Genomic DNA, 25,259 nt, shown 5'->3' on the forward strand with positions numbered 1-25,259 from the left:
TCTGCCGGCGCGGGGAGGGGACAGCGGCGCAGCTGGGTAATGATTTGTCATTGCCAGGGCTGGGGTGTCTCTCTTTGCCGAGGAAACCTTGGCCGTGATTGACAGCAGGGCTGTTTTTTGCCGCTTCCCTTGCTGTTGAAAAGTAATAATGAAGCTTTGTCAGTCCATCATGGACATGGATATGCCAGATTACGTCAATTCCTTGGACTCCTCTTATACCATGCTGGAATTTGACAACCTTCGGGTGCTCCCCAGTAACACCGGTGAGATTTCTGTTCGTTTCCTCTTGATTTACCTCCGCCACCTTTGTTCTGAAGCTGAACACCTAGGAAAGGCAGGTAGGAGGTGTGGGGCAAAGGGTGGCAGGGGTAATATTTAAGCGGCTGACCTGTCAACATCTGTTGCATCTGCAGTTACGTTGGGGCTGCAACGGGACCCCTGCTCGTGCCAGTGCTGTTTTCATTTACTCTTTTCCTCGGTGGGCTGAGCGTCGCATCCTGAAGAGCTCACAACGTGTAGCAAGTGTTGGTAGAGCTCTTTGTGGCCCACCATGGGTTTGTCCCCCTGTATGACTTATGAGAGGATTTATTATTAACATTTCTTCCATAAAATGTGTGTTTCATTCCCATATATGATGTAAATTCATATTTAATCCTTGGGGAAAAAAATGCCGCCTGAAATAGCATTTGTCTATTGCTCGGACAATACACCAAGTGTCCAATCTAACTTGCTCCAGGTACTTGGATTGAGAAGCAATATCCAGATCATTACTTGCCTTATATTTTTTTTTCTGGCTACCAAGATGGTCTAAAAGCCTTTACAGCACACAAAGAACTTGGCGAGGCGTGAGTGTTTATAGGCAAAGGCTTCCACTTTGCTCACAGAAATAAAGCGTATCACCTGGTACTTAGGGTTTGGGTAGTCAAAAGTACTCTGACGTAAAGCGAATGCTGCTCTGTGAAATTAACTGTTCACTGTGTGAGGAATTAAGGACGTTTTAGTCACATAGCATAAAACCGATCGTGTAACTAGAGGAGATGCCAATGTTAGCAATGCCTTCGGAGAGTTTTGGCAGCATTTAATGTAATTTGTTAAGAAGCTTAGTGAAATTAAGATGGGATTTTCAGGGTCTCATGTTTGCTCATTAGCTGTCTCCTCAAAAGAAATCAGAATTTCAGTTAGGGCTATCGTCTACAATATAAAACGATTACACTTATTATTGTGGAACATGGAGGGATGTCAGGAGAAAAAGTTAAAAGGCCCTAGTAAATTAGAATTTAAAGCTGACTTCAAGAAAAGCTCTGTCTGTCCCCAAGTAAAGGACTTTCAATATATATATTTTTTTTGCCAGCTCCAGATAGACTGGATCTTATTTCTTATTCTTGCAGAAAGGTTTCCATCTGCCATCCTCCTCCAGAAATGTTATTTAACACAGATGTTTCTCTTTGTCACTTGCTGCTGAATAACAAGATTTTTTTAAATTTTTTTTTACTTTTTAGAGTGGTACAAATTTCCTCAAAATTCAATATAATTTTGCAATTTAACTACCAAAACCTGTTTGGGGCTCTCTGTTGTTTCATGCAGTGGAACTGACAGGTTGAGTTTTTTTCTGAAGTCTAGCTAGATCAGTATTGTGTTATTTGACTAGCTGTTAATGAGTAACCGGTTCTCTTGGGAACTAGCTGTTTTGAAATTAACTTGTTTGTCTTGGGTAAGTGTCCTCTTCTACAGTTTGTAAAAATATCTTCAAAAAAGACCTGAAACGTCCATACGTGGATCTATATTGCTAACCAACTGAGTTCAGTTCCCATAGGTATCTCAAAATAACAGTTCACACAGATCCTCTCTAGTTTCAGAAATTCTTTAAAAATTGTTAAAATCAAGACATAATCTCATTTTAGGTATTTTAAAAAATATTATGGATTGTTTTAAGCCATATCTTTCCCATTATGCAAGATTATTTCACCTCCTAAATGTAATGGCAGTTCTGCCTTCTATAAACAGGAACAGGAAGGGGAGCAATATTTATTTTAATGGATTCAGGACTGTTTCTTAGAATCTGAACAATTTTAGAAGTGAAAATCAGAATACTTTTAAACAAGGTCATGCATTCTTGAAAGCAACTGTCTCCTCCTTTGGAATATTATTTCATCAAGATTTTGGGCTGGTTAACGATGCGAAGCACTGCCGGTGCTAAGCTTTCTGTTCCAGGAAGCTGCTACCGTTTCGAGATTTGCCTAGATACATATTTTGACTTTCCAACCCTAAGTAGCCCATAATTTTCTGAATATTTTGAAACTAATTCAAAATAAGGAATATAATCTATTATGGGAGCGGAGAAGGAGTATAAACAATTGCCTGTTTTAAACAGGAAGAACAGCAAAAGGAAATGAACAAAAATCGATGTTAATCCTGCTTTCCTTCATAAAACACGTGTTGTAACTGCAGGAATTTTCCCGTTCTGTACAAACTTGTTTCCTTTACCTTGGCTGGCATTACAAGCCATGTTCTCACTCGGGTTTTATGTGCTGTTAATACAGATTTCCTCGCGCTCTTGTCAGAGTTGTCATTTTGCTTAAAATATGGAGCATTATTGAAAGACTGCACTAGTTCTTTAGCCGGGTGTCAGCGAACGCTTTCTCCCACGGTGGTGGGTCCTTCTCCTGCCTCAGCACTCAAATGCCACGCTGATCCCTGGGACTTTGGCTGCCGAAATGCCTTTCCCAGCCCCGCTGCAGTCCAACCCAACGCAACCGTCACCAGACCATCGGGGGGGTTGGCAGGGCCTGACCATCCCTCCAGCTGCACCCGTGCTCGCGAGGAGCTGCGGCCTCTTCGTCATTGCTACTGTAGGATTTGGGAACGTGAAATCAAAACGATGTTTTAGATCTCAGAACCTCCCCCTCTATTTGCTAAAAGCTGAGGTAGAAAGTGGCTGACCTGCACATGGCCAGGGCTCCAGGGCTAGCCCCCACCCAGCCCTACGCCTGTATGCACAGGTTTCACAATTCTGGCTTTGGCCACCAAGTTTGACCGTGTGTGCGTGCCCTAAACCCCTGTTTATGATCTCTCTACAGTCTAGCACAGCACATGTAATTAAGGGATTTGTTAGCTGTAAATCATGTGTGCTGAGACCGGCTTGGATTTCTGGGTAGGTAAAAGCAAAAGCCATTCCAGAAAGTATTGCAAGGTAATTCTCCTACACAATGTGCATCTGGAGGAGGTGTAGCCAGGAACATAACTGAAAGGAAAAGCAGCAAAGAGGTCTGCAGTGGTCACGTCTGGTGCAGAGCTCCACCTTTGAGTGGAAGCCAGATACCATTCCCCAGCAGCATCCTCGCTGAGACCATCCTCACTGTAACTTCTTATCACTGTAAAATCTGGCATCTTCATTTTGGCCTGGTTAGGTAATACCTTACATATGGAGGCAGTAAGTAATGAAAATTTCTATGCATTTGGTTGACCCCAAAGCTGGTGAAGCCACGGCGATACTTTCACCGGTGCTAGGCAGGCTGCTGCACGCTGCTGATCTATAACTCACAAAAGATGCTTGAAACTTCAGATTTTTCTGCCAGTGCACGTCTGGGATGGTTCCAGTGAGGGGTCTGGCCAGAGCTATGGGTCTTCAGCTCAGCCTGGGACCCACACAAGGTCAAGATGAGTTATGGTGTCTTCTTGGAGAACATAGTCAGCTGCACCTCTCCAGGAGAAATTTCGGAGGCCCCATGGCACAGCTCGGGAACTGTTCTGTTACACCACAGTGATGAGCGTCTATAACAATACATGCCCCTGAGCATCTCTCTCCGGGGCGGTGAGGACAGACGTGAGCTCGTGTCAGCTGTCGTGAGCCAGCTGGGCTCTGACCACATCCACCCTAGCAGCCCTCCAGCACATCTCAGTGCGGTGCTGAGCTCCAGGTGGCAACCCCTCTAGAGAGGCACAACATGTTGAGTGAAGCTCTCAGCCTCGTTCACAGGCAGGCGACTGTCCTGGCAGGGATCCTGGAGTTCCTCTGCCTTTCCTAGCAATGATCATTCCAGGGAAAACCCAGATATTTCCCCAAATACTGGGTGGGTTTGAAAGCCACATCGAAACAGTCTTCTGATGCACATGATATCATTTGTGCCTTTGCTCTTCTCTGAGCTAATTCTCATCTGGAACTCATCATTACTTGGTGACAGCCAGGATTTTGTAATTAAAATTTATCATCATAATTAACGTGTATACTGGCTTAGGGTTCCTTTTTTATTATTATTATTATTTCTGTTCACATTCTCAACCAAGCTGAAAAGGACATGTGGCCACCTAACAGCTCTTAGCTTCGTACCTGCCCTAACGCAGAGCCACCTAACTCAGCCGTAGCCCATGGGCTTGTCTGTGTTTTCATGGGTACAAGTGAGGCAAAATTTGGTTTGCTGATTACATGGGCCATCACGTGCTCAGTGCTGATGGTCCTTCCTCCAGTAATGCTTGGTTTAAGGCCAGATTATTAATTTCTTCCTTATACCAGAAAGCAGCTCCTCCTATGTCCTATTCACATAAGGGAAAAAAGTTTCCTCTGGTGAGTAAAAGTTTTCCAGCATCAGGAACATTTTGCAATCTGGACCCAGTTGAAGGATGCTGGTTTGCTGGAGACCCAGACTGTATGACCTTGGCTTGATTCCTCTGAAGTCAGTAAAGAAAGTGTGAGTGGAGCAAAGAGAAAATTGGCCTTTTTATCTTTTTGTTGTGTAGTTTTTTAAATAGAATCCAGCACAATCAGTGCGTTTGTTTATGGTCATATGTTCCTTCAGAAAAATAGATGGAGCAACAGATGCATGAATGTTTAGCAGTACGGTTACTCTCAAAGGAATATTCTAGTACAGTTTGTTTAATACTGAGTTATCAAGCAAAATGAAATGAAGCAGCATTGTAAAAAACCTAAAAATCAATGTAAACTGCCATTAAGCCCCTTTGATGCAGACAATGTTCCCAAAGGAGCCAAGTGCCACTTACTGACAGATGTCAGAGCTGGGAGCATCTTACATGGATTTTGGGAACAGGTAAATCTCAATTCCTGTCATTATGACCTAAGAATGATTTTGATATTGTCATTCTTCCTTGTTGTGTTGCTCCTATCTTGCTACAACCTATTTATTTATTCATCCATATGTTAGAAATTGAGATATATATCAAAAGGGTCTTTTGAGGGAATGAAAGGAAGTCTGACCTTTGCATTTGTGAAGCTTTAGCTAAAAATGTCTTAGTCTTAGCTAAAAAGCTTTCCAGTTCTTGAAAAACTAAAGCTTTATTGGCCTTTTTTTATTTGGCTTTTGATTACAATTTTCATTGCATAGTAAATATTTTCACTATAAATTTTTGATGTGTATTCATACGCAAAAATAGCCTGCTCTCTCCCTCCCCCTGTATATATGCGTGTTGTGTGTTGATTACCCAAAGCTATTTTTATGCGTTATATGTAGAAAACTTTCTCTAGTCTGCCTGGATCAGAGGCCAATTCCTCCCCTTTGAGTAACTTTCTCTAGGATTTGCCTTCGCTCAATGCAGCAGCAGCCGAGCCGTGGCCATCCCACCCGTCCCTTTGGCGAGGCAGGAGCTGTCTCGTCCCAGGGACTTTGCCGGGGTCGCTCCAGCACGAGGTCACTCCCCGGGTGAAGAACACGCTCCCGGAGGGGTGGTCAATTCAATTCACGACACCGTCCTGCAGTCAGTGCCCAGGTCAGGACAGACTCCACAAACATTCCTCCTCTCGGCAAGATGTAAACACCGTCATCTGCGTCTTCTCAAGTGTCTTTTTTTTTTTTTTTTTTTCCCTCTTTTTTTCCCCAAGCTGTGCCTCAAATTAGGAGGATTAAGAGGGCAGCGAGTCTGGTGGTTAAGGCCGAGGGAGAAGTTTAAAGGGGAGTTTTCAGCAGTGTATACACACAGCCCGGGCAGGGGCAGAGCTATTCCTGCCCCAAATGAGTGGGTGCAAACAGAGGACATGACAGAGGGCATTCATATGACCTAATTTTAGGTCCCTAATTTAGAAGGTTGATCTTCCTGCACCCCTCTATTGCTTTCCAGTGGAAAGCAATGGGTATTCAGAGGGCAGTTCAGAGCAGGAGCCAGACGCAGAAGAACTAAAGTGACCCCTGTGGGAGCTGCTGTCTCTGTCTTCCCCGCAGAGGAGCTCTCCAGAGCAGCCTTTTCTCTCCAGCACCTCTGCCCCGTGCAGGCACTTCATCCTTGCTGCCTCTGCTGTCTCTTCTCTGCTTCCCATTCATTAAAGTTAATGTTGTTCTTTCCATTGTCTTCTGTGGGCACCAGCTTTGAACCATGTTCTCCAGGTGTCTGAGGAGGTGGCTCCCCATCCCTCAGAAGCACGTATCTCACATCCAGGTAAGGTTTCCCTGCATCTGCCAGAAGAAGTAGTGGTAATTGTTAAATTCTCACGAGCATGTTGGGTTGCACAGCTTGAAATCTCTCTGTTCCCTGAAGCAAAGCAGAACACCAACACCAGCAGCCAAGCAACCGAGTTACTCTCGGTTGGTGTTGGGAGAAGCACCAGAATCAGTCTGGAGGCTTTACCAACAACACATACTGTGTGTACACATGTTGGGGGGGGGGGGGGGGGGGGGGGGGCTGACTCAGCACATGCTTCACTTGGAAAAAGCAACTGGCTGTCAGCTGATGCTGGTTTCCATCACAGAGGGGTCTAACGGTCCCTGTTCTCTGCCCTCAGATGCCATCGCAGCCGAATCAGCAAACACCACCCTGCTCACCAATGGCATCAGTTCCCTGTGCTCCATCTGCGGGGACCGGGCGACCGGCAAACACTACGGGGCATCCAGCTGCGACGGCTGCAAAGGCTTCTTCAGGAGGAGTGTCCGCAAGAACCATGTCTATTCCTGCAGGTACCTGCTCTTTCTGCAATAAATACATACAATTTATTGATGCTGTAAATAATTTGGGGTGGAGATCAGGTTGTACCACAAGGCCTTTATCCTCTATCCAAATGCCAAGTTACCATGCTGGGAATGCTAATGGGAATATTGCCATTTAGTTTATGGCTGGAGGATGGGGAGCTAAGGAGTAAAATAAGTCCTATTTCATCTTGGACCCTGACATCTTTTGTGGCACTGAGCAATCTCTTCGGTGAGTTCACCAGCACTGCTTTCCCCTTGCTGTAAATCAAGGGAAACTTACAGACCTGAGGTTTAACTGGCGTGTGTAACGTGTAAGTACAGATAGCGGGTGCAGAGTGACACCAAGACCTTATCACAGCCCAACAAGGGAAAGCCGAGGTGGCAAAGGATGAAAGCTCCAGAGATTTCTTCTGCAACACAGCCTTTCTTGATTTTCCTGGTAAAAAGCAACAGGCATCCAAGAGCCTGTCACCTCCAAAGCCTCCACCCCCCCACCGTACATTAAACTAAGTACGCTGACATACAGTTGATGTTTTTACAATCATTCTGAGAGCTGAGTATGGACCAGAGATGATTCACATCCACTTTGGCACACAGGTATACCTTTGAGAGAAGTTTTTACCAGGAGGAGGCTATAAATTATAAAGCAGCTATCTTGGTTGACCTCAGAAAAATGAAGTTTATTTTAGAACAGGAGGAAGGGGAGAAAATCCCCTGAATACACTCAAGCCCTTCATCTCTAGTTAAAACTGGAAGTTTTCTTTCTGTTCCAGAGCTCTTCCTCCTTTAAAAGCATTTCAAGTTTTTTAGAACGTGAGGCGCCCTCTCTTTCAAAATGCTCCTGGGGTCCTTATCACTCCAGGAGGCACCAGCCATGAAAGAAACTGGGGGTGACAGCAGTGCCCACCCCAGGAACGGTGGAATCCCAGCAGGAGGCAGCGACATCTACTACTGGTTTCTTTGCAGTTTCAGCTGTCGGTCTCCTGGGAATGGAGTTGTTGCCCCTCCCCAGGAATCCATGAATCTCTGTGATATTTGGCAGCTCAGGGAAGGTCTGCAGCACCGAAGCCAAGCGAATGGCAAATGCTCGCTTGCCTGCAAATCCTTATTTGGTGAGCCGCGCTGTGCTTAGCCCAGCTCAAGTTCTGCTGTTTATCACAGACGTGAATTCCTTGGGAAGTCTTTAGGCCTTTCTACCTTTGGCTTTTTACCAGTCTGGGAAAGTGTCTCAGCTTTTACAACTTGATGATGGTTCAGGAGCAGCCCACGTTGTCTTCTCTCTGCATGGCAGATTCTTCTTCCCTCACTTCACGCAACATGGCAAGGGCTGCCAAGGCTACGTTGGCCACCCCTTGAACAGCACCTAGACTCCTAAATCCCCCACTGAAATGAACAGGAATTAGGAGGCCACATGCCTCAAAACTAGGCTGCAGACACAAAAGCGCTTGTGGTCCATAATGTAAATATTCTATACAAAGCAGGACAGTGCCAGCAAGTGGGATTAAACAAGCCTAGACACCAAACACCTAATAACTGTCTGAAAGTGGGAGATGAGGTTCGTACACCAGCACAACTTGAGTCACAGCCGTGCTTTCACAGCCAAAACCATCGCAGTCCTCCAGGGTGGGTGGTCTGAAATCGCCGTGCTCCCAGCTGGCAGGAGCAGCAGTGGGGATGGTGAGGAACCGGGCCAAGCCAACGCTGATTCAAGCCGTTTCTTGCAAACCTTTGGCTCTTCTCTAAGTTCACTCAGTGCACAGCTCGGTGGGGTTTGGGACTCTATGTGGAGCTGCTCGGGGTGAGTGGGTTGCAGATGCCAGGCTGGTTGCTCCATCTTTTATTTCCCATCCTCTCCCAGGTTCAGCCGACAGTGTGTGATAGACAAAGACAAGAGGAACCAGTGCAGGTACTGCAGGCTGAAGAAGTGCTTCAGAGCTGGCATGAAGAAAGAAGGTAGGTGCAAAGGGACATTTCAGAACTGCCTGCTCATGCCTCTTGCACTACTACTGCAGAGCACAGTGGAGAGCAGTGGCAGCACTGGCCTGGAAAGATGATGTTCATGTGTCACAGGGAGATATTCCTTGTTGTTGCCCCTGAACCCCCTGTTTCCCACCTTATCAGATGACAGTTTCAGCGAGAGCCTGTGACAGTATTCACCCATCCTGGGCAGCTGGTCTCTCTGGGATATTTTTATACTGGGAGAGGGATGGGCTTCCTCAGGGTTCATTTGGTCTCTAAGTGCTTCACAACAGCAGTTCCCTTGCTGCATACCTGCTAGTGCAACTCCTAACCGCAGCCGTGACCATCTCAGTGAGGACCTGCCATCCTCCATCCCAAAAAAGCCCACAGCTGGGTGCTGCAGGGTAGTGCTTGGTGGTTGACCTGGCTGGTGCTCATGTAGCTGGGTGCAGCCCTTCGGGCGAGGTAGAGCCTGAACGTGGTGCCTTACGGTGCCAGAGCTGCTCCAGGCAGCGTTCCCAGAGGCAGCTGGCTCCTGTGTCCCCAGAGCTGGGACCTGAGTCAGACCCTTCGGCAGTGCTGCCCTCGTGGTGGCTGTAGCACAGCTATAAAGCCACTGTCAGCACTGATGCTGGAGGGTCAATCCAGTGTTGGCTGGTGCCTCTTGGTGCACTGCGCGTTGGCTGTGGTAAGGGGGAGGTGGAGTGCTGTAGAGCGGTTGGGTACCAGGGAGCATCGGAAAGCGTCCTTCCGATCCGACGCACTGAAGGACATACCAAGTGTTACAGTGCCTAATGCGAAGCAAGAGAAAACCCACTTCTGTTAACCCGTGCCTTACCTCCCTACCACCAGCTTCCCCGGGCAAGTCTGAGACCTACGGTAGCATTTCTGATCTCTGCTCGTTCAGTGTTTGTGTAGTGGGAGAGCGTAGGTGATACTACTTTATTTACTCCAAGCTTTCTGGGCAGAGGCTGCGTGTGTACACTGAGTGCTTAGTAAAGTGGGGGCCCAGCCCACAGCAGATGGTACATCCCTGATGTGCAGGTAGTTGGCTGATGGTTTCAATGCTCTTCATGCTTCATTTGTGCCGATTTCCAGCCCACTGACACCTAAAGGATGAGGGAGCTGGAAAAGAACTTGAGAGTTTCTTTCCACACCGCTGAGTTAAACAGCCCCTACCCAAGGGGTGAAATCATGGTCCCACTGAAACCAAGGGGAAATTTGTCACCAATTTCTGGTAATTCGTAAGGTTTCACTGGTGATGAAGAAACCTCTCCCACCTTCTGACCATATGTTTTCCTGGAGAACAAGGGTGTCTTGAAATTTAGCATAAGTCACGGATGTAGCAAAAATGCCTGCCAGTTTAATTTAGGAGAAATGTAGTAAATATAGCAGATGGGGTGTGTGTGTGTGTGTGTGTGTGTGCGCGGAAATAGCCCTCAAATTGATGAAGGCCAACCTGAAGCCAGCCTGGTCAGCTGTAGATGAGGATAAAGCCAACTGCCAATGCAGCAAGCTTGGAAAGGCTGAAATCTGGTTATCAGCTCCATTCTTTGAGCTGAAGCATGATTTTTATTGGTTTTATGGTAAAAGTTATAAAACCTTGGCTCATGCTGTCATTATTGATTGCAGCTCGATGGCAGATGACTCAAGTTCCACATAGTCACATTCTTTGAAACTCTTTTATGAGTGCACAGTCAGGTTGTGTGCTCACAAACCGCTCGTGTGTTTGGTAAGGAAGGGTTTAAAGCATCTTGAGCAACTGCTTTGCAGAAATTAGCTTAGCTGACCAGAGTTATATCCAAGGCATGTGTGCAGGACTGTGAAAGAAATTTTCTTGCACAATTGTGTGCACAAAAAGAACGTAGCTATTTGCTTTAGGGTGGTTCTAGATTAATATTAAACAGTATTGTGAAGTATTAGGGGAAAAGAGAAGCCATGTCTTGGAACAGAGCAGTATTAGGAGGATACAACGTTTGTACAAAATCTTTTGGTGGCACGTGCCAATTTGTGTCAGGAGATCACAGCTGTGACACCCACACTCGCCGTGTCCCCTCGTCCCAGCCCTGGCACGCAGGAGTTTGACACGCTTTCTCTGGCACACCACTTCTCAGCCAGCCCATGTAATAGCAATCAGACTTTCCAGGGTGTGGTAACAGCATTGTTTATTCACAGCCGAGGGGAAGAAACTGGGAACGATCCTTTTCCCAGCCTGCCTGTGACAGTGCACCTGGGGGGGTGGGGGGTGTAGCAGGGTTGTGTCACCCTCGATGGTCCCCTCTGCCACCGCCCCACTGACCCACTGCTGACAGGCGTGTGTGCAGCCTTGGAGAACTTGCTGTTCCCCAGCAAAACTAACTGATAAACCGGAATTTTGGATCTAGTGTGATTTTTTTTTTTTGGCTTCCCCCCCCCCCCCCAATCTTCCTGTGTTGTAAGACATAATATGGCACATTTGGATCTTTATTTTTCTTTCCATTTTTCAATTGTTTCTTTGGAAACAATTCTCGTGGATAAGAAATTGTGAGGAGCTGTATTATCTAGCCTTGTAGAAGGGAAATGTCTGTCTAAAGAAGAAGCCGTATGATGCAAAAACCCGGGTTAGCTTTAAAAAGACTGTCTATAGTAAGTGCTGGGCGAGGGTCTCAGCACAGGCTGGTCCTGGGAGCACAAGGGGTTTGGGGCAGCTGGGAAGAGGTTGTTGAGAAAAGCATCAGTGGGGTCCTTTAGATTGTCTTGTTTTACACTCTGAATTGGATCCTGCTTTCGGAAAGGACCAGGACTGTCCCACACACGAGCCCTGTGCTTCCAGGCTTGTGCATTGAGGTGGGATCCAGGTTCCATTGATGCCAGTGAGAGCAAGAAAGGGCCAAAACTCGAGTCTTGTGGAAAGTTCAGCCCCCAGATTTCCTAGAAATTAGCTCATTCAGAAACACTCCTATCCCAATTACATTTTTGGTATCAATAATTCATTTTAACTACAAGTAAGCAATCAGCAAAGTTGGGGTAAGGGGAGAGGAAAAGTCTTGCTTGAATGCAAACCTCTTATTGTCCTCTGAAACACCACTATAATCAGGTTTTGAGATCTGTACCAGAGATTCATGCTTTTATTCTTGTTTTGTGGTTGAGGCTGGGACTGTACCACTGGGTGGTTTGGTGCTTTTCTGACTCTTTGCTCCGATTTTCTGCCTTTGCACCGGAGAAGGTTCAATTTCTGTTGTTTAGCACAACGTTACCAGACAGGTTTTTGGTCACTATAGCATCGGTGGATGTGTGCACCAGATACTTAAACGCCCAAAGAAAACAGCAGGATACTATTTTTAGCATCTTACTGAGATCATATTTAACCTTGAATAAATTAGCAGGGTGTGATTTTTTTCAAGTGAGCCAGGTCATCTGCTCACATGGAGTTGAGTATCTGAAAACCTGGAAGCCTTTTGAAATGCCAGCATTGCACTGTCAGGATTCAGTGTGCTGGTGGAAAAAAGAGGGGTTAATGTTTAACCTCTCATCCCCTTTAAAGTAATTTATGAATGTACAGGAACTCCCTTAGTTTTATGCAGAACTAAAAAGAATTATTGTATCGCTTACTGCCACAACACAGTGGGAAGATTTGAGGCTATTTTTTATTTATTTTTGTTAAACTGGGCAGGTTTATAGGACAGTTTTATTAGTGTTTCACGGGACCTCTACCTTGTTTCGTACCTTTTCTTTGCACATCTCTTCTGCTAGCTTTCAGAAGTCTGGGACTGCGGCTTATTGCAAAGATTATGGAAAAGATAAAGGTTCTTCCCCACTTTACGATAGCCAGTGAAGCCAAAAGCCTGTGAAAGGATTAAATGTGCGTGCACCATTGGGATTTATTTGCAAATAAAATACACCACACCTACAGTATCAGAGGTAGCTCGGGGAAAAAAAAATATTTGCGCATGTAAGTTAATCAGGGAGCAGGAGGAGTAAATCGGTGAAGACAGAAACACTGTGACCGCTGGGGACTGCCAGCACCTCCCTCCTCCTGCTCTCTCCTTGTGCCATTTATTAACACATTTCTAACTCCATTGGCATTGAATGAAGATGTTTGTATGGAGTAATAATGGGACTGGTAATTCCCATGTAGGCAGGCCTTTAACCTCTGCAGTTACTGTGGAAAGTTACTGGTTTGCTCCTGTCCCCTTGCAGTCAGCGCCTGTGCCTGTATTTGTTGGACTCCCTGGAGATTCCTCACCACCGGCTCTGTACCTATGTGGCAAGGCAGCAAGGACAAAATGTTTGGGAAACACGGGTTTGTTGCAATCCCACAAACACACCGCTGTTTGCTCAAGAGCCCCCGTGCGTGCTCCGCAGCCTGCCCGGCTGCCGGCATCCTTGATGTGCTCACGGCAAAAGGGCCCAAGCTTGCGCCAAATAACAACCCCCCTCCGTCGGCTCCTCTGCGTCAGATGGAGAATATGTTTGTTTTCACATCTGCTTCCCGCAGCCAGGACATGCCGTAGCCATGGACAATTCCCCGGAGGGGGACACGGGTACATCTAGCCCTCTTGCCCCTTTCCCCAAGGGAAAGCCCAGATCAGGACCGTGCTGTCCCTGGCCGGCAGCATCGTGGGGACTCGCTCCCACTGATGTCCCCTCCCGTGGGGCTGCAGTGGCCCTTCATGGTGTTTATTGGCTTCGGGAATTGGAACACTGTGCAGAGGACAGGATTAGAGGGGGTGGGGGGGGTGGGGGAAAGGCAGCAAAGCTTTTGCCAGGCTCATACTGGACATAGTAGTCCCTGGGAGGCACTGGGATCCAGCACTGGGATTTTAGTCCTTCCTGCAAGTTTGCTGAGTTTTATTTCCTGCTAAGCCAAGATTACACCTGAGCCAGAGCGCCCGGTGCACACCCCTCCAGCACTCCCGATGCCTCACCACGAGTGACCTATCCCTTCCCTTTTACAAGCACAATAAATATAGCAATATAATTACCCCACAGTAATAGATTAATTTTGTGGCAGGTAAAAAATTAACTGCCTTTTGTATCTAATGCCATCACATCTTGGGTACTTTCAGCGATAACACCCAAATCACCTTGAGAAGGTTGGTCTGTACCATCCTCTTACGCTTGAAGATTGAGCTTATCGGAGCGTGAGGGAAGCACTGAAATATGGCCCATAAAAGGGCCCTGGAGAAAAACAGGCTGAGGCTTCTTAAAGGAGTCTGCCTGGGTTTGTAGGACTTAGGTAAAATCAGATGTGTAACTCAGCTGGGAAAGCAAAATTTGTATCTTTTAAGTGGAGAAAAAAGGCCCCATCCCCCCTAGGGAGCGATATCGGGGAGCATCTGGTATGAAACCAGGCATAGAAGGTTGGGTGGGGGCTCTCCAAGGATGTAATTCGGGCTGGCTTGTTCTACTCGGTGCTGGATGCTGCTGCTCCTCTTTCTGGTGTACCAAAAAGAGCCGTGATGGATTAATCTGTTTTGAAGATTAATTATAGATTATGGCTTCTATAACCACCTCCAGACTGGTGGGGATCCCCAGTGGAACAGCCTCTTCCATCACCCTGCCACGTGTAGGGTGAAGTACGCTGCTGTCTAAGGTAGGTGAGCAGAGCCTCCCGAGGGCTGTGGTTGTTTTTTCTCTAAATAGATGTCTAATTGCCTGTATGCAGTATCCACAGCCTAGGAAGGCTTCAGCGACACGTATGTGTGCTGCATCTTTTACAAATCGATGTACCCATCCAGCCGCTTGCTGGCAAGGTTGGCTCCGAGTCGCAAAATGGTTTTGGTGGCTGAACCCCAGCAGCCCCCCAAGCACACCCAGCTCAGTGGGGAGCAGGTCCCAGCTGACAGCCAGGCTGAGCCCCAAACCCTGAAAAATAAATACTGTGCTCCTGCCGATAACGGGGGATATTGATTTTTGTCACTGTTGCTTGTTCTCTGCCCTTTCACTTTGTTGGCCTCTCATCAGAGGCTGGCTAAGAAATTGATCGGTGGTTGGACGTGAGCTGGCAAACACCCACCTTCCCACCCCACGTGCGGAGCGGTGCCCACCTCTCCTCCTTTGCAGGAATTCAGGGAAACGTGCCCCGTGCAGAGAGTGATGCTTGCTCTAAAGCAAGGCCCAGCAGCCAGGTAAAGTCTCAAAAGAGTGATGGTGAAACAATTTTGCTGACTCTGCAAAAAAATGGTTACTGGAAAGATCTTCCCCAGTGGCCACTTTTGAGACAGAACTATGCTGTTTCACATCCAAGCGGTTGAAATGAAAAGGAGCCTGGAATTGCTGTATGAAGGAGGAGGGATATGTTGCATTATCACCATGTGCTGCATCTTCCCACCCCCCCATGCTTTAAGGACCTGACAATGGCCTTTCCAAGCAGATGTGGGAGCTGCCAGCAGAACGCTGCCTCTACGGTTGGGCTCCTTCCTCCAGCCCCACGTGGGCTTGTTTGCTGCTGGATGGAGGCAAAAGGGCTTGGGGGAGAAACTGACACTGCAAACAAGGTTGGACTAAGTCTAAATTCTGCTTTTTTCCTCCGCTGTTATTTTACTTGGTGGCTGCAGTGGAGGCGAGTCAGTTCTTGGAGCTTGTGTTGCAAAAATAAGCTGCCAAAGTGCAGTAAATCCCTTATGTTCAACTTGCAGGGTTGATGGAGCATGAGGCTAGGTGTGGCTTGTGCTCCAGGGAAAAGGATGGTTTGAAAGGTGGAATGGGACTCAAGAATTCAGTGGTTGGTTGGTTTTTTTTTTAATTCACCATGGCATGGCCATAGCTTTCTGTTTGCAAAAACACCAGGGCTGACCCTTGCTTTGCTGTGGTCACGATAGTACGTCCAAGGTGAGCTGTATCACTGTCATTAACAGCTCAGGACGCTCAGAGCTGATTTGCAGCAGGGATCTGCAGGGTGCCAGCAGAGCTGGAGACAAACCTGGCATGGTGCGCTCCCCCAGCTGTGTGCTGGCATTGCTGCCAGGGTTACAGGCTCCTTGGGACCTGCAGTGTGACGGGCAAGGCTGAGGGAAGGAGTTTTAATTGGGAATCGGCAAATTTAAGCTTCCTTTCTTTGGAGCCTTAATGAGGTGACTGTTCCTGCTCCCCATGAGAGGTGGTGAGGTCCCCTGGGGGACCACCAGCTGCGATGCCTCAGGGGCAGGGGACGCTTCAAGGCTGCTTTGAGGTGGGATCAGAGGATGGCTTTGCCAGTGCTGCCATAAGGTGAGACACAACCCCACGAGCATCCTGCTGTACCGGGAGCTCAGGAGTGGTCCTCAGCACAGACATGGCAAAAAGGGTATCGGAGGCCAGGACTCCAGCAGCGTGGGTGCATTGCCAAGTGGAAAGGGTTGACACCAAATCCCCTGAGCTGCTTCAAACCCACTAGGACCAGCTAATGTACCACCGAGGCTGCTCTGACAGACCTATCTCCCTCTGTTGCTCCTGTGCTCAGTCTTCTTCCTCTCTGTTGGCCTTTTCCCTTTCCCCAGGGCCTGTTTCACCTTATTCCAGCACCCAGCCAGAGTGGAGGGTCTTGCAGGCTCTGAAGCCCCATCCACTCTTGTTTGGGGACCACAAGTAACAGCAGCCATCGGCTGTGTAGGAAGGGTCTTGCTAACAGAGCTTCTGCTTGCTCTCCTTTCAGCTGTGCAGAATGAGCGTGACAGGATCAGCATTCGCAGGAGCAGCTACGAGGACAACGGCTCGCTCTCCATCAACGTGCTCACTCAGGCCGAGGCCATGGCGCAGCAGGTATGAAGTGCGGGGAGAGCCCTCCAGCAAGTACCCGTCCTTCAGCTGTTCCACATGGGCTTGTGAGCCCACTAAACCAACCAGGGCTGGACCTTCTTCTGCCCTTGGACGGCTTTTGCACAAAGCCACAGAGAAGAAAATGCATTAGAGGTGTCCAAAAGCAGAAAGCAAAGCCCCTCAGTGCATTATCAAGATGACAAGTCCCGCAAGGAGTAGATGCATCCTTTGGGGTGGAAGGTGTAAAGCCGCAATTCCACGGGCTGAGGGCTGTTGCAGACCCCAGGTCCCCTCTGCCTGCAGCCTAAATTTTCACTGCACCCCTAAAAACTCATTGCCTTTCCCACAGAATTTTATCCCTCCTTGCTGCATACTCTGTGCTGCTCAGGACATAATGTTCCTGTCACGGTCAATTATATCTTTTCTTGCAAATTCTTTTACCAAGAATTTTAGGAGAGAAGAATAGAGCTAATACAATTGCTGGGCTTCAACGAACGCTGATTGCTTTCTTATTTCATGTTCCACAATGAATTTCACCCTGTGCATCCTTTAAATTCTTATGCAAATATCCGTTCTTCACTGAAACATACGGTCCAGCTGTTGCGTATTACATGCAGCAATGCATCCACTTCCTTTCCAAAAAATACGAAGTTTTAACCCTCTCCCCCCCCACGCAGCTCTTCAGAGATTGAAATGGGTGTTTCGTGCCCCAGCCAGCACCCTGGGGGAGAAGGGCTGGGTGCGTGAGTGAGTGATGGGAAGCTGAGACCCGGTGCTGCTGGCTACTGCTAAACCAGGAATATCACCCAGATTTTGTTCGGAGCCAGCCCGGAGAGTGGGGAAGGAGGCGGAGGAGGGAGGGGTGTCTGTTGGGGCTGAGCACCACCTCGTGGAGGCTCCACCGTGGGCTGTACATCGGACGGTATACACTGCTGAGCAAACAAGCGTGCAACCGCAACAGCAAATGCCTTATCAGTGCCCCGGTGAGGTTAATGCCCGTGAAGGCTCCATGTTATCAACGAATTGTTGCTATGGAGGATGACAAAGCAGCGCTGATCTGGTCCCAGTGTAACCGGGTTGTTTCTCTTTCAGTATTCATCACTGAGCCCGGTGCACAGCACAGACATTGCTATGAAGAAGGTTGCAACCATCAATGATGTGTGTGAATCCATGAAACAGCAGCTTCTGGTGCTGGTTGAATGGGCAAAATACATCCCAGCGTTTTGTGAGCTCCCACTTGATGACCAGGTAAAATGCAACCACCTTCCCTGCAAACCCACCGCTTTCGATAAGAATTCCCAGCCGTACCTTTCAAAAGGAAAGCCTGACATTAACATATAGATCATCCTATGCAAAGCAATACACCACCAAGAGAGGAAGAATAATTAAAGGACAAGGGGTCATTTAAAAAGAAGTCAAGTAGTCAAAGTCCTAAAAATATAAGAGAGTTGTTCACTCCAGTCTGCACAAGGACCCAGTCAAAAAAATACTGGGTTTCCCTTTATTGGTACCCAATAGTTGAATATAAAAGCTATTTATTTCCTAAGAACTCAAATTACTCAAGCCCCTCTTTGCTTTTTCAGTTGAAAACGTGTTTATTATTTTAAATAAACTTTTTATTTAGTTTGCCATGAACGCAGCACTTTGGAGAAGTGAAGATACACTAACAAATTCTAGCTTTTAATAGTACTTTAGCTGTAGATCTGACATATTTAAGCAAACACCAAATTTGGCTGGATCTAAACAGCAGCTCAGTGTCCTGTTCTGTGCTTTTCCGACATAATACGATTTCTTTCTTCTGTGCCATCTCCAGGTTGCCTTGCTCAGAGCCCACGCAGGGGAACACCTGCTCCTCGGGGTGGCCAAGCGCTCCATACCATACACCGATTTTCTGTTATTAGGTAAAGTAGGGAAATACATTCCTGCTTTTATAGTTCGTGCACTCGAGTCGTTGCCAAGTATCCTGCCTGCCTGAAACCCTCCCTGCGCTCCTGGGCATGGTCTGCACGTCTGGCTCGAGGCTAAGTGCAGGAGGAGGTCTCCAAAGTGTAAAAAGGAACAGACAAATTCACGGGGACTTTCACAACTGTTCCCTTACTGCTTTGAAATTGTGGCTGAGAAAACACCCAATGTTCAAATACCACCTCAAACTGCATTGTCTTGGGTTTGTAACTGAAATTTCCAGGACAGAGGCAATGAGGTATTTGGGTATTGGTGCTTAAAAATTTAGCAGAAAGCCCTAGTAAAAATTACAGTGCAAATAGGTATTTCCTTTTCCTGTAGCTCTCTGCCCCCAAGAACACAGGCGTGATTATTCTTGGAAAAATGAGAATACTGACCTTGAAAGCCACACCTTAAAGAAAAGAGGGAGGGAGAACTTTGTTTAAAAAAAAACAAAACAAACAAACCACCAAAAATAGAGATACAGCACCACCAGCAAACAGATGGTAGGTATAACAGGGGGGAAACCAGAGCAGAACGTGGAGCAGGCTTTGTGTATGGTGTGGGTGCATCGACATGTGCAAATGAGTTAATTAAGGACCAAAGAATGAAATCCACGGCTTGTTTCTCAGTCATAAGTCTGGGTATGAAATCTGGAAATCTGCTACATGTGGGCACTGGGAATATCTGGCAGCATGCCTGGGGGTAACTTCTGGATGAGACCCTGTCCACAGAGCTAGAGCGAAACTCTGACGGCGTATTTCTCTTGTCTCACCAGGAAACGACTTCATCATCCCCATGCACTGCCCAGAACTGGAAATTGCTCGTGTGGCCACCAGAATCTTGGACGAGTTGGTGAAGCCCTTGCGGGACATCCAGATCGATGACAATGAGTACGCTTGCCTTAAAGCCATCATCTTCTTTGATCCAGGTAAGCTTCCTTCCCGATTGCCAAGCACGGGGCTTGTAAAGGAGTTGAGGGCTCTCCAACAACCAGGAAAACCCCTTGGCAGCAGCTCTACCTTCCACCCTGTCTCTGCTGTAACGAGCAACACCTCGCAGTGCAGCAAGGGCATGTTGGAAGTGACCTATCACCAAACACTTCACTATTTACCGAGTATTAGCTCCAGCCAGACCCATGTGCAAGACTCTGCAGACCCTAGAGGAGTTTTGCCGCTTCTGTAGCTTGGCTTCGGGAAAGCCCATCAGTCTGAGAGGGAGATGACAATTAAGGATGTATATGCCTATACTGAATTATGCACAAGTGAAGTGAGTCGACTGAGCAGTGGTGTGGAGCATCCATCGGGGTTCAGAAAGCAGCATTAAAACCCACAGAGAGCAGGGCTGTTAGAGAACCAGAAATGCTGGGGACGCCCGTTAATGGATCCTGCTGGCAGCCAGCACCGACCGAGGGCAGGGCTGAGCCACACGGGACCGGGAACAGGGAAACACACAGTGGCAAACAAAAACTTGTTTTGAACCTTTGCTGTATTCTCATTCCACAAACACGGGGGTTTCTGTCTCAGCCCAGGTTCCCCCCAAGCACGCCTGTTCCACGCGCGTACAGCAGGCACACAGCACCCCAGTCCCTTTGGGGTGCATGGCCCTGCAGCTTGGAGAGGAGATGGGAGAACAATCCTAGCTCCAGCAAAATCCCCTTCCGTCTTTGGAATTTATGAGCATAGCGAAATTAGAGTATCTTCCCTTACTTATTTTTTGCTGTGTTTGATCATTTGAAATCAGGACACGGGAGTTTTATAAACATCATGAACTTTGGCTCACAAGGAGCCTGCTGTAAACCCAAGTAAGGGCGCTGTCACCAAACTGAGTTTGACAAATGACCTTCTTGGTGGGTCAGTACCTCGGTGAGGCTTTAGATCATTCTGACAGGTGCTGTGATTTCATCTAACAGGAAGACATGTGAAGCTCTACAGAAGTGAAATCTGTTCATGTTAACAAGCAGGCATGGCTATAGAGTTACATGCTGACATACAATAATTGGTTAACCACTTTATCTAATCCCTTGGCATGATGATGGCTAAAATGTGGTGCTTGTGGATTCTTTGTAGACATTGAAAAGAGCGGTCTGGTAAGCCAGAGATCTGGGGTTTAGACAGCAGAAGAGGCAGGAGCAGAAAGCTGCAAAACCTGGCACTTCGCCCTACCCAGGGTGCACGTTTACTTGCTTAAGCAAAGCTGGACCAGTGGTCAAAGACAGGACACCCAGGCAAGACTCTGATGCGGCAGCGGGTGTCATTACAACATACAGGCACTAAACCTGCACCGAGTTAGTGGCAGTAGTTGGGACTCAAAGTATTCAGCAAAAAATTCCAGGCTGTTTCCTTGGGAGGATAAATATGGTTCAGCTTCTAAATCCTCTTCACTAGTGGCGGTAGCCACTAAAGTTTCTGTTTCCCCTCAAATTCCCCTTACTGTTTCCCTGATCCATGTGAGATATGAAGTAGCAGCAGCCCCATCCTAATCTGTCAGATAAACTTGGAGACTCTGACAGATAATTGTCAGAGGATCACTGGCATCTCATTCTTTTCCCTCTGCAGAGCCTGACTGACAGGGTAATGCTTCTTGGTTGCACAGGCTAGCAATTAACTTCATTTTTTTCCCTTCCAAGACTGCAAAGGCCTCAGCGAGCCCGGGAAGGTGAAGAACATGCGCTTCCAGGTCCAAGTCAACCTAGAAGACTACATCAACGATCGCCAGTACGACTCCCGAGGCCGGTTCAGCGACATCCTTCTCCTGCTGCCCCCGCTGCAGAGCATCACCTGGCAGATGATCGAGCAGGTCCAGTTCGTGAAGCTCTTTGGTGTGGCCAGGATCGATAGCTTGCTGCAGGAGATGCTGCTGGGAGGTACAAACCCCGCTGAGAAAGGACAGCGAAGTTATTTTATTTCAAAAGTCTTCATGTCTGGGCTTACATCCTTCTCTGGAGGACGTATGGTAGAGGGAACATGGTCTCGGGAGGAGCAAAGTGAAGGCTCAGGTTGAACTGCAGCTTGAACATGGGTCCTTCTCACTCCAGTCCAAAGCCCAAGCCATGTCTTTCCAGCCCATCTCCCCAGATCTGACCCAGGATCAGTTTTATAGAAATGGGTACACTCTGTGGTACTTCACACCGCTGGGGCACTTGACTTTTAGGCACCCTACCAAACTGCTGCGGTTTGCAAGAAGACAACACATTTTTTTGTTAGCAATATGCAGAAGTTGTAACTTTATGGGAAACCCTGATGAGAGCAGTAACTGGGACACCCACAGACAGATGAACAGTGGGTGGATATTAGCTGAAACCCAGACACAGCGGGAGGTTGTCCCTAGACAGTGGGAAGGCTGAGAGCAGAGAGGACAGCCAGAGCAGGAAGGCAGCAAAGGCGAGCCAGACCAGTAACCCCCACCCACAGAGGTCTTCCATGTTCTCTGAAAAAAAGAGATCTGGCCCAGAGGATCTGGCTTCTTGGTAACTAAGTAGAGAATGATGTCTTTTCCCACTTCCGCTTCCCAGGAACCACCATTGATCTCCAGTACCAGTCAGGACCACCCAACCTCAACCTGGAACCGCTGCCAGGACACGTCCTCCCAAGCAACATGAGCTCTGTGATTCACACCGCTCCAGACCGTAAGTGTCCATTTTTATGCTATTAGTGTCAGCATAATGAAGGGACTAGCTAGGAGAAGCAGTTAAGAAAAAGAGCTTGAAGGGTTTTTTTCATAAGTTTAAGCATTACACTTGAATCAGAGTGCATAGCCCCCCTTGCTGGCTCCTTTACATGCTTCCAAAGAGAAGCTGAGATTTGCACAATAGCATGATCCAGAGGGATTCTGAGATGCTACTAAATATCACAGTTTTTTTTTTAAAAAAAAAAAAAAAAGCAAGCAAGCAAGCAAGATCAGTGACAGTGTGTTTCTATGAACGTGGACAGCACTGGGAAATACCACAAAGCAGCACACAGTTATTAGTGGCAAAAGTTTCCCTACGTAAAGTCTTGCTTGCTGTCAGAACACAATACGACCTGAATACAAGACTGTCTCCAACCACTCTGGGCAGTGCTGCGAGGCAATGGCTAGTAGTTAAGGCATTTACCGCTGTAGTAGTAAATGGACCATGCTATTAAAAAAAAAAAAAAAAAAAAAAAAAAAGAGAGAGAACATAAGCTGCAATTTAACAACCGCTGCCACGTAATCACAGTGTTGCGCATATGCAGTCTCATTCTGCCAGCTACAATCACACACCTCTTGTAGCACATTTTGCTGTTTCTCAGCCATGTAAATCTTGGCATCATATATTTTAGCTTGCTTTGATTTTTTTTTAAGCCACCTTACAGCAGGGGAGACTAGAGAGATGCCGTGTTCTGAAAAGGAAGCATAGTGGCTAGCAGGCTGAGCTCTCCTCTGAGGAGAGGAAGGACTGAAAAGCCATTGGGGCCATGTGGTGCAAAATTCCGAGCAGAGTTGGTGCCTGCCTGCCAGCGCGCCCCGTGCCTCACCGCACACCAGGACAGAAGCCTGTGCCAGAACGTGCCTGAGTTTGGGCTGAATCCCCCTGCCCCATCCCCCAAGCTCCTGCTCCTTGGTTCATGGGCTGGTTTGCTGATTTTATTTGGGCACTGCTCTATCAAACAGCATCCAAGCCCAGGTTAATTCTGTTTCTTTTCTCTCCCACAGCATCTCCTGAAACATCCCTTCCATCTCCTTCTACGAGCACAGGCAGTGAAGACTATAAACTAGGTTCTAGCGCAGGACCCAACGCCGTAGTGCAGCTCTTACCTCAGACAGTGATACCCAAGCAGGAGATTTTATAGGGAGAGATGGAAGGAGAAGCTGGGAGCAATGTGGAAACCGTGCTGAAAGTGAAAACGGGCCCTTTCTCTTTGCAGAGGCAAAGCCCAGCAACGCCCTGCCTGTAGCTGGATCTGTCGGGCACACTCTTTCCCATCCGTGAGACAAGCACCAGGCACCAGGCTGCAGCAGGAGCCTCACCACGGGTCTTCCCACCACCGCCACCCTCATTTCATGGCATTGGGGTTAATGCTCTTCTCAGCAGGACCGAGACCGTAAGCTCTTTGGAGCGGGGATATCACATTGCATTTGTTATCGCCTAGCTTGGTGCGATCACAACCCTTTAAAAGCCTTCGGCCGCTATCTTCATAAAACCAAATGTCTTAGCTCCTGGTAATCGCCAGTGAGTACAGTGTGTCTTGAATTGTCAGTATGAAAAGGTCTATTCCCATTAAAAATTTCATTACACTCCCATTTCTCCTGCTGCATATCAAAAATACCTTCCAAACCCATTAGCAGGCCAACGCTTTCTTATTCCACACAAATGTCTCATTCCACACGGACCAGTTAACGTTTAATGCTGATCAGTTATTATTTGTGGTCAGCAATGCCAACATTTTGTTATTTTTCCATAGTTTCCAGTATATCTGCAGTCCAGCTGTGAATTGTTTGATGCACCCTCTACTTTGTGTGCACATCTAAGCTAGCTCCAAGACGGCACCAAGGATCTCTGCATCAAACCCTGGCTGCCTGGTAAAGCCCACCACCGGCAGCAAGCTCGAGAAGCCATTGACTTACCAAATCACTGCTTTCCATCTTCTGCAAACTTTTGCTGCAAACATATTTGGAAGAAGCAACAGCCATAACAAAAATGCCAAAAAAACTTTTTCCCAGCACACAGACAGAATTTTGCTGTAGTTTTCACTCTCTTTGTAATAGCTGCAAACTAAACTTCAAAGCTCTAAATTAGCCAAAAAAGGCTAATTTATATACAGGTCTCCTATGAGACATTTATTATAAAAGATGTATTTAAAACATAAGGTGCTTCTGCACTTAATGAAAAATATAATCAGCAGTAGGTGACCAATTATTAACCATGTTACAGCTACTTAAATATGCCCAACAGATGACTATACAACCTCACATGTTCCTAAATCGTGGTCATTGTGTTACAGTGTTTATTTTGAATTAATTGGACTTTTATTAGACAGCAGATTACTGGACTTTTGCTCAGCTGTACAGAAGTCAAACAACCTCCATCAGGCAGCTCTTGGGGGACCAGGAGCAGCTGTTCCCAACAGTAGGACACGATGGAGAATTGTAAGTTCTGCAACACTGGACAAATCTGTCAACCAACGCGCATCTGCGCTGATGGCAGAAGAGGTGCTGGTGCCCAGCTATGGCTTTGCGAAGGTTGTTTCACTAATGCTCGTGGAGCACTTTGAGAACCTCAGCTGGACAACACTGCAGAATGCGATCTTACTGACTGAGAGAAGCTGGGAAGAGCATACGAACTTTCAGCAAAAGCAGAAGACTGTGCATTTCATTCCTTGGGGAGGTATTTCAGAGTTGCCATTCTACAGCACAAAAGAGATCTGAAAACCGTTGAAGACTGGGTTGAATTTCACCTAGGATCACTGTTTTATTTTTCTACTGTCTATGATGAATTTGATCTGACATTTTATGCTGATAACTTTGATTTGAAACAGCTATATCTGGAAACCAGGTTCCAGTGCAAGCATTCCTGCTGCATGACAGATGCAAGGTACTTAGGTAACATTGCTTCCCGTTCCTCCATCATGTAGATCACATTACTTTTCTAGAAATTAAATGTACATTTATACCTATTAATGGTAAGAAAATAAATCTATGAGGGAAATAAATTCAGTATTCTCATATTTCAGATGGACAGTTTGCCTTTTTTCTCGAATTCCAAACCAAGTT

General features: G+C 47.1%; 1 protein-coding gene across 4 annotated transcripts; it reads left to right on the top strand.

The window, feature by feature from the left end:
- Positions 1-51: 51 nt before the first annotated feature.
- LOC102046175 (hepatocyte nuclear factor 4-beta-like) lies at positions 52-25,213 on the top strand. Of its 4 annotated transcripts, none has more exons than XM_027803430.2 (11): positions 52-338; positions 6,310-6,381; positions 6,725-6,896; positions 8,767-8,861; positions 16,483-16,589; positions 17,679-17,834; positions 18,400-18,487; positions 19,306-19,458; positions 21,157-21,393; positions 22,042-22,155; positions 23,202-25,213. In XM_027803430.2, exons 1-11 carry the CDS (start codon positions 149-151, stop codon positions 23,336-23,338), a joined length of 1,521 nt encoding a protein of 506 aa, XP_027659231.2. In that variant the 5' UTR covers positions 52-148; the 3' UTR covers positions 23,339-25,213. The 4 variants fall into 4 exon arrangements, with proteins under 4 accessions (XP_027659231.2, XP_027659237.2, XP_027659243.2 ...); XM_027803436.2 differs by having other exon boundaries at positions 23,414-25,213; XM_027803442.2 differs by having other exon boundaries at positions 53-263.
- The last annotated feature ends 46 nt before the right edge of the window (positions 25,214-25,259 follow it).

Source organism: Falco cherrug, chromosome 14 (assembly GCF_023634085.1).
Source record: "Falco cherrug isolate bFalChe1 chromosome 14, bFalChe1.pri, whole genome shotgun sequence".
NCBI lineage: Eukaryota > Metazoa > Chordata > Aves > Falconiformes > Falconidae > Falco > Falco cherrug.